Source organism: Sander vitreus, chromosome 22, assembly GCF_031162955.1.
Source record: "Sander vitreus isolate 19-12246 chromosome 22, sanVit1, whole genome shotgun sequence".
Classification (NCBI taxonomy): domain Eukaryota; kingdom Metazoa; phylum Chordata; class Actinopteri; order Perciformes; family Percidae; genus Sander; species Sander vitreus.
This window is the reverse complement of record NC_135876.1, coordinates 19,000,511-19,012,389: the sequence shown is the minus strand read 5'-3', so window position 1 is coordinate 19,012,389 and position 11,879 is coordinate 19,000,511. Positions and strand designations below refer to the sequence as shown.

General features: G+C 41.2%; 1 protein-coding gene across 1 annotated transcript in view; it reads right to left on the bottom strand.

Annotated features, from left to right (window-relative positions):
- Positions 1-395: 395 nt before the first annotated feature.
- tmx3b (thioredoxin related transmembrane protein 3b) overlaps positions 396-11,879 on the bottom strand; it is a 36,646-nt gene continuing 25,162 nt past the window's right edge. Inside the window, exons 15-16 of the mRNA XM_078281164.1 lie at positions 10,805-10,873; positions 396-4,363 (exon numbers count right to left, since the gene is read on the bottom strand). Coding sequence (XP_078137290.1) covers positions 4,076-4,363; positions 10,805-10,873 — 357 coding nt within the window. The 3' untranslated portion in view covers positions 396-4,075. The remainder of the gene's footprint in view (positions 4,364-10,804; positions 10,874-11,879) is intronic.

Genomic DNA, 11,879 nt, shown 5'->3' with positions numbered 1-11,879 from the left:
GAACAGTCTTCTCTTTTATCTGACCCGAAAAATGCACTTCCCAAAAGCAACTTGTTTTTATTCTTTCTCTTAAAACTGTGTGAGGTCCAGGCCTTCAGGAAGTACGCCGTGACACTGAGCCTTTTCATTATATAAAGTCACGTCTCTGGGTTAGACTTTTGAGCGACGTCATTCCCCAAAGAGAAGAAATAAATGAGTTTCACATCAAGTAATGCAATCAGCCGCGGTAACACCTAGATCTCCAAGAATTGTATTACATCTGCGATAATTGAGTAGACACCTCTACCTTGGATTATACCGTGGAATGGGGTAAAAAAAAAAAACACATTTATAGCCTACAGGTGATAATTGGAGCTAGATGGAGAAATGGAAGGCAGAAATCAGATAGAACAAAAGACAGAACGAAAGAGGACACTCTTTATTTCAATCTTTCAAACCTGTAATAAAGTGTGACAATCTCAAATCAAACCCAAAGAGGAAGTTTGGCAGAGAATGGTAGGCAACTACAAAACCAGAAGGCAAGGCGAGGGCATGGTTTCCTTTAGTGCAGTTTCACAGTAGTGATACAGATAAGCTCTGTATATTTAAAACATCAGGTATGCTCAGGTTGAATTGCCTAAGTCGATCAAGTTACAAGATTTACTGAGCTACTAAAGCACGATGAAATGAAGTGTAACAAATCCTGAAGGGATCTTATTACTCAGCTACACTTTTGTTTTTAAAAGGGTTATAGAATGGGAGGGAAGATTGAGGATTGCCTTTACACAATAACAGCTCAAAACATTCATTACCATTTGAAAATATCATCTTAATAAAAAGTCCACTTAGTAGTTTTCTCAGCTGTGGTTGGTTCAGTTGTCACTATATGAGATACTTTTTCTTACTACTCTTCCCAAGGCCAATGAACTTAATGCTCATTCATCACCCTGTGTGGATAGTTCCCTTGAGTAAAAGCCTGTTATAGAAGCTGCCATTGCTCAATTCAAACTCTGCAGCTCTATATGTTAAATATAATGCATGAATGTTTCGGATGGATAATGTAACACAAAAGCAGGGTAAATAATAATCCAGTCGACATTTTGGGAGACGCGCTCGTTCGCTTTTTTGCCGAGAGTTAGAGGAGAACATCGATACCGATTTATGGTATAAAACTAGAGCCAGCAGTCGATTAGCTTAGCTTAGCATAAAGTTGGGGGGAAATCGCTATCTAGGCTCTGTCCGAAGGGGGGAAAAAAATCCTCTTACCAGCACTCTTACAAACTCACTAATGAACATTTTCTATCTTGTTTGTTTAATCTATAAAAGAATGTGTAAATGCACGTTGTGGTTTTACTGGGGTTTACAGGATGTGTCAAACTAAATCCTTCTCATGTCGCTTATTTGATAGCTCCTCGGTCCTCGTCTGAACCGGAAGTTGTTCTGTCCGTCCTCTGTGAAGGCCGTCTCAAAGCTCTCATTTCTACCCCGAGGAGCGAGGAGCGAGCATCGAGGAGCTATAGGCGAGGATACACGAGAGCAGCCTTCCCGGAAGCCGTGCAGCTGAAGGAGTTGCTAACTCCGCCCAAACAGCTGACGACTTCATGTGACGCTTCAGAAGAAAAGGACGTCTCATCCCTCTAAAACACATTTCCTCGGTTCCTCTCTCCTCCCATGATTTCCTTGCATCTCTCCCGTGCCTCCTCGGTGGGAGGGACTAAGACGCGAGGAAGGGAGGCAAGTGGAGGAGTCGAGGAGGCAATTTAAGCGACATGAGAAGCACCCCTGGAGTCTTCACTGTGAGGTTTCCAGGAAACCAGAGAATACTCCCAGGAAGTTACTTCAGTTTTTGTTCAGATTAAAGAAGAAAAAGAGATATAACCTTTAAATTAGTGAAACGGGCTAGTTGTTACACCGTTTCTATTTTTTTGGACAAAGCTAACACTGCTGGCACTAGCTTCATATTTTCCCTTCAGACATGACAGTGGTTTGAACTTTCTCATCTAACGCTTGGCAATAAAGTAAATAGCGTATTTCCCAAAAAGTCAAATTTCTGAGCAATGGGGTCCAACACGAGTACACTTTTGTCTGCCATCCAGATTATTTAACACGAGAGATTTTTTATATAGTATTAGCATTTTTGACTGTGCTCCTCCCACTGGTTTGAAGTGGGCAGGCGGTATTGGAACAAAGTAAGAATATAGTAAGAATCATGCTACGTTTACACGTGGCCGGCTATTTTCATAAACTGACATTTCAACCTCAAACCATCAAAAATAACATCGTGCACAGCTGTCAGTTTTCAGAAAAGTGTTTACCCGTGTATATATGCCGTCAAGAGCATGCCAAACCTGTAGGTGACAGTGTAACAAGAAGCTCAAGCCCACGTTAGCCAATCAGAATCCCGAAAATAGCAACAACAGCAACGAATCACTTCCTCTCTCTTCTCTTCCTCGGCTACCTAAACCTCCGTTTGTCTCAGTTTACATGCAAACGAAGTTTTCCAAAATCTCCACTCTGGCCGGAGTTTTTAGAAAGAATCATTTTCAGAGGCAAATTCTCCGTTTGCGTGTAAACGAAGGGCACAAACAAAGGGAAATGTCTCCGTTTTTCAAAATAACCATGTACGTGTAAACGGGGTATCAGTTGCTGAAAAATGTGCCACTGAAGCACTACTGTAAATCAAATCTCAAAATTACACCCCGAGTTCTTTTGAGTGTTAACGGGTTTACCTTTATTTTTTCCTTCTTTAGTCACACAAGTTCGATTTATACTAAAACATACTAAAGATAATGAAACATGTTCTCAGGTGCTTTAACATGCCTCACTGCCAAATGCACTCTACTGTGCATTTTTCATGAAAAGTGGTATTCTGTTGAGTGTGGCAGGCTTTAGGAACACTTGTCCTTTATTGTAAGAGGCTGGCCAATTGAATCCAAGAAAAAGCCACAACCCATACTTGATTTCAGCTATTACATACACTTCAGTCAAAAGGGTACGAAAATAGGCTAGAGATGAATTTCAATGCCTTGAGAAAACTAACGATAGTGGGTTATTACAGAAAGAAGGGGGTGAAACCAACTACTACGAAGACAGGATTCATATTTTGTACGCTCAGTGTACGTCTCAGTGCATCGGGATTTAAACCTCAACCTGCCTACTGAATTCAATATAGCAACCAGTGGTGGAGGACAGATTGAAATATGGAAACAGTCAGAGCCAGTCTATCTGAGGCATATGAGTTGTTAAAAAGCTGCAGAACTACTGATGCATGGTATGGGTGTCTCCTGCACAGGTACAACCCATCTAGACTAGGAATTTTGAGCCGGTTGGTGTGCATTTTCCATATTCTAGTATCAGACAGACAGACACCAATTACCATTCCAGCTTTTTTTCATCAACTCGCCTCAACAGGCAACTGGCATGAGAAATAATTAAAAATGCAAGACTGTCTCGGCACTTTGCACCCCTAGTAGAAGAAGGAGAAGAAATATTTTCAGGCATTAAAAAAAAAAATTCATTTATGGCAGATTTTCCTTCTTGGGCACTTCCTTTGCTTTCTACATGCGTCAATCACTATATTTGATAAGCCTACACTTTGGGTTGGGGGTAGTGGTGAACCAATTGTCTTTGTGTATTCATGTTTAGTTTAAAGGCAATATTAAGGATAACACAATAAACTAGAAAAAGATTGGCATACGACAAAAAAAAGAAAAAAAAAAGAAAAAAGATAGGGGAATTAAGTGGTTACAAAACAGAGAAAGGGTCACATATCACATGGAATAAACCACTAGTTGGTCAAATCATAATAAATAAGTGGTTTGGTTCACAGCCATCCCTCCTTCTCTTGCAACAGTATGCGTTTACACTCCATCATAAAAAAGGCTGTTAGTTTGAAACATGATTCTATGGCTTCACTGAGCAGCCGACCTTAAACACAGAACTCAAAGATGGGGGAAGAGTCTGTGCTCGAGGGGCTCTGAGGCGAAGTGATATGAAAGACAAAGAAGCAGAAGAGTAATACATTGATAGGTCTTTGAGTTTCATGTCACTGCATTTGACTAGGCCCATCATCCTCTATCCGGCGGGAGCCCCTGTGTTAATCGGTTTTCTTCTCTTCGGGATCCTTCTCTCCAACATCGTCTCCCTCGTTCTCGCCGTCTTCGGGCCCCTCCAGCTCAGTGGCGCGTTGCCGCTCCTCCTCCTCCTCCTCCTCCTCCTCCTCTTCCTCCTCTTCATCCGTCAGGCCCTCCCTCTTGAGCGCATCTATGTCATCCGAACCGTCATCCGACTCAGCCGTGCAGATGCCATAGCACATCAGGCTAATTACACCCAGCGGTAGGCCGAACAGGAAGCAGGCCAGCAGTGGTGAGCTGCGAAACACTGACTGATGTAGGAAAGGAGACAGCGAGAGATGAAAGGAAGACAAAGAATCGGGAAGTGTGGGAGAGAACATGGAGGCAAAAGTAAAGAGATGGGAATGCGTCGAGGGAAAAATGTAAATGTCGAGTAAATGAGGATAGCGAGAAAGGACAGAAGAGAGAACAATATGTGAATTTTCTTTTACAATTCAATATTTTATACTTAAAATAAATACTTAAAACTGAAGATGGCTGAAGTTGTGCTCTGGTTGCATCTATAACCACACCCAACAGTGATGTGGGTCTGGCTTGTCAGGCTATCTTCCACCGGTATTAAGCTGCTCTTATAGAGCCTCCATATCTAGAATCTAGTTTTAATACTTTCTAATATTTAATTGCCATTGACTGACCATTGATTTATGGTGCATATTTCTAAATAACTTTGTATTTATTTAAATGATATTATAAAATACCCCCCCCCCCCCATCCCCACCCTGGGATAGAAATCGGCTAACATGGAACTGGGCTACTACAAACTGGAGTAGGGGGTAGTATTCCTGCAAAGCAGTGCTGGCAATGGGCAAAACATTAAAAGTAGCCTTGTGTTGTCTGTCATGTGCACTGTTCAGGATGGGTCTTAAAAGGCAAAAAGGATGCATGCACATGCAAGTGTAGAGAAAGTGGGAAGAACCGGGGTTCAGTAGGGGCCACAGGCTCATTTTTGCCCCAGGCCCCTGACTTTATTTCTTCACACATAAAACAACAGAACACACTAACAAGGTATCCCTTTCTTTCAGTATAGCACAGTCTGGCAGTTTAATAAAGGTGTTGAATCTCTCTTAACAATAGTAAAGAGCCTCCTATTAGCTATTAGGCAGAGTGAATTCAAAATCCTATTTCGGAGATCCAAAAATATTTGTCGGAAAATTGCAGACAGGCTTTTATGCTTTTAGCGGAGATACTGCATTTTTATTTATTCATTTATTCATTCATTTGCATTACGCCATTAAGCCTCGCGAGTGTGTTTAGAAGGCAGGTCACAAATCATTTGCAGAAACCCGGGCAGGCTGTAAAATTTTAGTATTAATTACATTTCTGTCATGCGACTTCAGAATGTCTGTATTACGTTATACCCTTTGTGTTTCTATCTTGTAATGTGCTGTGTTGTTTGCTTTTGTTTTGTTTTACGCTGATGACCGGATTGGACCAGATTGACACTTTTATCTATAATCCTTTGGGTTTCTTGTACTTTCAGACTGTGCCGTTTGAACTGAAATCTCAAACTTCAAACAAGCAAACATCCACCTTTATACACAAGTGTGTCTGAAGATATGTTCTGTTCTTTTTCGGTCTTCCTCGCTAGGCTCACATCCCATGACTACACACTCACACACAAACTCAAACATACTGGTGCTACATGTATGCAAAGGTTGCATGCACACACATACTGAAAGTGAATTACAATGAATTAGTTGGAGTTTTTTTTATCTTTCAATGCTTCAGCAAATAAAACCTTTCTAGACTATTTTTTGTTTATTAATCCCGAAAGATCGGTTGGATTAAAATACAGTAAATTCTCAAAACTCTGATTCACATCCATGCCCTGAACCTGCATATACAATTGGAGATTTTTGTGACACGTACCACTCCACTCCAGCGAAACACGATCCCTGCAGGCTCAACCATGCCCGAGTCACTAAAGGACAACTTCTTCTTTAAATGATCTCGGGGACAAATGAGTCATTTAGCCATAATATAGCAGGATACATCAGAGACAATGTACCTAGAAGGGAGTATTCAGTCACAACTTCCGTCAGCCACTGAGCTGAGAAATATTCATGTTCCCTCTGGTCATTGCCACAGGAAGAGGGATGGTAATTGCCGCTGCTGTGTGATGCTGGATGAGTTAGAGATGGGTATGCTATGCTAACACAGCTGGCAATGAGTCATTGGGCCTAATGTGGCTGCTTCCTCATGCTCCTGTCAGACGTGCATTTAGATGCAGGGCTCTGCGGGGGCGAGGTGATGGCTGCTGCCCATCTACTTTGTATCGTACTGTATCATGTCACTGTAAGCAGGGGTAGCCGTGCTGATGCATGCAGCTCGCTAAATTTAGGGAAGCAAGAAGACAATAGCATTTCATTTCTCTCACAGGTGTACGACGAGCCCTTCACATGTGGATTCTTACTTTGGTGCTGTTGCTAATTGGAAACCAATATGATTTTGCACACTTTACATTTAGGGCTGATTTATAGTAGTACATAGACTCTATGCAGAGCCTACGCCTTCGCTTAAGTAAATGGCCTTCCCCGATGTGAGGATTTATACTTGTGCAATGGTGTGTCTTCATGTTTCTAGCGTACCTCTTAAAGAGAATAGCAGAGCCGGTGTTTGTACACGCGAGGAGTGTGCGATAGAGTGAGTGAGAGACAGGGTTTCTGCAGGTTTTACCAAGTCAAATTTAAAGACTTTTTAAGACCTTTATGAATGAAAAGAACCAAAACATAAAAGTAACGAACGAAAATGCAGAGTCACAAACGTACTTGCAAAGTAAAATAAATGTATTCAAATTGAATAAAAGCGACACGGAGTAATCATGATCTGTACATACACAGCAAATTATATTTGGACTATTGAAAGGAAGAACTACAACACCACGGAATAAATTTTTTTTAAATAAAAACATTTCAGTGAGCATTAGAGGTAGCTTAGCATGGATGTAGGGAAATTAAGACCGGTTTAAAATTATTGGGCAAACGCATCTTTGTCTCAGTGCATGCATTGTCTTAGTCCGGCAGCACTGCGGCTAGCTTAGCTTAGCGTAGTGAATGGAATCCTTTGTTGCCGGTTAGCATGTCGTGAGTAAGTGAGCCAAACAAAAAAAATAACCTAATTACTTGTTGTGGCCTGCGGATTCACAACGAGTACAAATAGCAATGCAGATTAAGACTATTAAGACGATTTCCTAGGCAGATACTGACTTGGGACTATACTGGGGCAAAGCACAGCCGAAGCACTGCTACTTGGGCACAGAGATATCACGCAGCACCTGAAACCCCCCGTCTAGTCTTAATCTGCATTGCTATTTGTACTCGTTGTGAATACGCAGGCCACAAGAAGTAATTAGGTTTTTGTGTTGTTGTTGGCTCACTTTTACTCATGACATGCTAACCGGCAACAAAGGATTCCATTCACTACGCTAAGCTAAACTAGCGGCGGCGCTGACCGACTAAGACTGCACTGACACAAAAATGCGTTTGCCCACCTATCTACATCTAGGGGAGACGGTGAATAACCCTATTTCAAAAAACGGTGGCATGTTCCTTTAAGACCTAGAACACAATACTTACATCGAAATTTAGACTTTTTAAGACCAAGCGGAACCCTGGAGAGAGTGACGGGGGTTAACTTCGGAGCGAGTACCAACACAAAACAAAAACGCCACCGAAACAACGTGTCTCCCCCTGTGCTTTCTGACCTGGTCGGAAAGCTGTAGCAGGATAAGTTAACCCTCTCCTTGATTTCATGTTGTTCACAGAGAAGGAGAACCCGAAAATGAGTAGGTGGTAAATGCAACGCTACCAAGCCCAGCCAAGCGGACCAATCACAGTTGTTGCGGTCGGCGTCGCAGCGATGCGCAGTAGAGGTGCACGTCAGGCTAAGGCGTAGGCTACAGCGTAGGGTCCATTTCTACGCTTAGATTCAAAACAGAACCATAAATCAAACTTCACACAGCCAAAAGAAATAATCGTTTTTATATTTTCTGCCATTTGCTTCCACTGATTTAAACTGTCAAACCAGACCCGACAGCTTAAAAGTAAAACCTTCAATACAAATGTTTCTACAAGCCTTGGTACCTCAAGGTTAACTTCCAGAAGTCACTATACCTTCCATCTCAACGGTTTCCTGAATAAAATCTAGAATTTTCTCCACCTCCCTTTACCTGTGGTTACAATACAACCAGAGCATTGCAACACAGCTGTATTTACATTCCTGTCACACCCGTGGTAAAATAAACACCAGTTCTCCTAAAAGAACCAACTTCTTAGAGTGAAAGTCTCACTCATTACTCCACCTCCTCCTGCTCGGTTGCCGGTTTCTCTTTCCTCATACTGCGTTTACTGCCTGCATTGCATATTCTCAGTCGTACTCCCCTGTCTTGTTCTCTGAATGTTGTTTTTCTCCCAGAGGGAAAGAGCACGGCACTCGGGCATTTGCTTTACAGTGTTAATAACCTTGGCGCAGGTTACATATGCAGTAAAAAGCATTTACCCTAAACTGGCAAACGCAGTCAAGGGGAGGCATGGTGTGAAGCATATCAACAAGTAGAAGGTGTTCAGTTGTATCCTAATAATGAACTGTAGAGGTAAAGAAAGACCAAGGCTAGAACAGAGGTTTAAAAAGTTGGGAAGCAGGACAAAATAATATTACGCTGAAACTAATATAAAATAGACCTTAAAGCTTTAGTGCGTTACCTTTTTAGTATTAATTAACGTCCGATATATTCAAGGCATTGCCAAATGAGTTGATACAAAGCTAATTAAGACTATCAGCTCCACAAAAGTCTCTCTGTATTTCTCAGTATGTCTATGTTCAGAAACTGGTGTCGTCCGGCGACTTCAGCACACAGAAAATCGAGTGAAGATAATGACCTCTTCTGAAGAGTCCGTCATGTTTTTGTAATCCTCCGTGTCCTCCTTGGCTACTAGCAACTGCGTGGAGGAGGGGTAGGGGCGGTGCAAGATCACATAAGGCTTGTGATCATGTGGACGCGCCGACTGTTTGGTTGTCATTACTTAGAATTCCTCATGGGGGCGACAGAAACGACGCACTATAGCTTTGAAGCTGCACAATTACATGACAAATGATTTCGTGTAATGTGAAAGAGGTCGCTCATACACAAGAACCCAAGGAGAATTATTACCCGAGTCTGCGGTTCCTCTCAGGTCTATGGAACATTTTAGCCCCTTTAAAACTCATTGTTTTGGTTTACGGGCCGCAATTTTACGGTTTTGGTTGACCGTCACTGCTCTCAGCAGAAACGCATCTCCATATTAATGCCGTAATGTTGCTACGAGTCTGCTGATTGTGTAAATAAGAAACTGTACGCCAAGTAGGGCTGGGCGATATGGAGAAAATCAAATATCACGATATTTTTGACCAATTACCTCAATATCGATACCGCAACGATATTGTAGGGTTGACTATTGGTGCTTTCACAAAATATTTACACAATGAGATTTTTGATAAATAACCATCAGTAATGTGGATATAATGACTAAGTGGGTAAAGGCAAATATTATAACAATTACAACAGTCTGGTAAGTTCAGACAACGACATAACTTTACTGTAATGCAGCGTTTAAAACCAGGAAAAGACAACACTTATGCCATATTACGATATAACAATATCCAAAATCTAAGACGATATCTACTGTCATATCAATATATCGATATATTGCCCAGCTCTAACGCCAAGTTCAACTTTATTATTAAAGTAGCCATATTATGCTCATTTTCAGGTTCATAATTGTAATTTGAGAGTGTATCAGAATAGGTTTACATGGTTTAATTTAAAAAAAAAACACCATATTTTTGTTGTACTGTCCATTGCTGCAGCGCCTCTTTTCACCCTGTGTTCAGGTCTCTGTTTTAGAGACATCTCAACTTCTGTAACATCTTTGTTGGCAGTCGCACATGCGCAGTAGCTAGCTAAGGATTAAATTAACTAGCTAGCTGTTTCTCCAACTTCGGCCTGTACAAGGCAGGATTAGCCGGGAGACTTCTTCTAAACGAGGGCGCACTTCCAACTTTGCGTGGAATACCTGTAGAACAGGGACATGTAAGTAGTTCTATACAATTTATTTTGTAGATTAGGGTGAATGTGTGTGTGTTGTAGCAGTGTTTTTCCATTGAGAATGAGCTAGCATGCTAAAGGTTAGCCCCCTAGCACCCTCGTTTCGGCTAGTGACGTAGAAAGCCGTGCAGATTTTGAACAGCTCACCCGGAGACTGAAGGCAGGACACATTCATTTACAGCTTGTTGTGCTGCAACCAAGTGGCAACAACAGTAGGTTTAACTAAAGCTACAGTACCATGTCTGCTTCTAGAAATAACCTAATAAACTAAATATATCTGAAATGCGTGGGGTTTTTTGAGCTTTAATTGAGGTGCACAGTGCACAAAAAAGGCGTAACTGAATTTTAGTCAACTAATTATTTTTTTAGTGGAGGTCACGATGGTGATATCCTGCAGACTGACATGTTTTGAACTATTTTAAAACGATTTATTGCTATGATTTAATCAATTTTAATTGCACTTATAGTGGTAACTGATTTAATTTAACAAAACATATATACGAGATTACCGTAATATGACACATGAGCATTTTGAACCCCAATGACATTGTGCTTGGGAAATGTTCTCCGTCTACATGTGGCAGCCTAGAGTGAACTCTCACCAACTTACCATAATGGTGGATCTGGCATCAAAGGCCACACGTTTGATCCTCTGAATGAATCCATCACCTCCATTCGCCTGCAGAGAGACAAACCACTTAATAGAGACAGAAGAGATACTATGTCTAGCTCATCCTAATCACTTGGGGGACAATCCCTAAATAACAAAAAACAATTATCAATATGTCAGTAAAAAAATTCTCAAACTAATTACGCAGTACGCACACAGTTATCCAAGCGTTAGGTTTACCGTCATATGGTCCGTACATCCCAGACATTTAAAATATTGTTTAATTAAACGCTTCTCTGCACAAATGATCTGCTGTGCCCGACTCTAGTTTGTCCGCTGCCCAGCAGCTCTACTCCGTTTGACCTCATTTGTTGGCAACAGCACCTGGGCAGCCAATGAGCGATCTGTCCCCGACGCTAATTCATCAGGATGGCCAATTAGTGTGCACTGACTGAGCAGGACTTCTGCAGAACGAGCTTAAGGTGGGCATGGGATGGTTTTTGTGGAAGCAGCTGTTGCACAGACTCATGCTTATGCTGTGTGAGGACTGCATAACTAGTTTGAGAAGTTTTAACAAACATTTTTTACAGCATGTTGTTGGAGTGGGAGGATAGAGGACCAAAAAAACGGGAGACACCCTATGTTCCACAAGAACAGTGAGTGGGGAGATATTAAAAAAATAATTAAAAATAATAATAATAATAATAATAATAATAAATAATAATAATAATAATAGAGTAGCAATTCCCTAAAAACCTGCTCGAGATATGACTGCCAACTCTGTCCTCCTCTGGCTGGTTACTGCTTCACGCGAGGCTAAACACGCTGTCTGCGTACCTTAATGTTCAGGTTTTCTATGAACAACACTCATAAGTTCAAAGATATTAGTCATGCTTGGGAAAAATTCAAAAATTCATCGTCTCTCTTCAAAATTTTCCCTAAAAAAAATAAAAAAAAGACTTGACATCTTAAAATCTAACAGTAACTATTGTTAGCTTTCTTGCATCATCTACATTATTTAAAATTGAGTTCAATGCATTAAACGCATATTATTCTGTGTATTTCTGCATGAAGC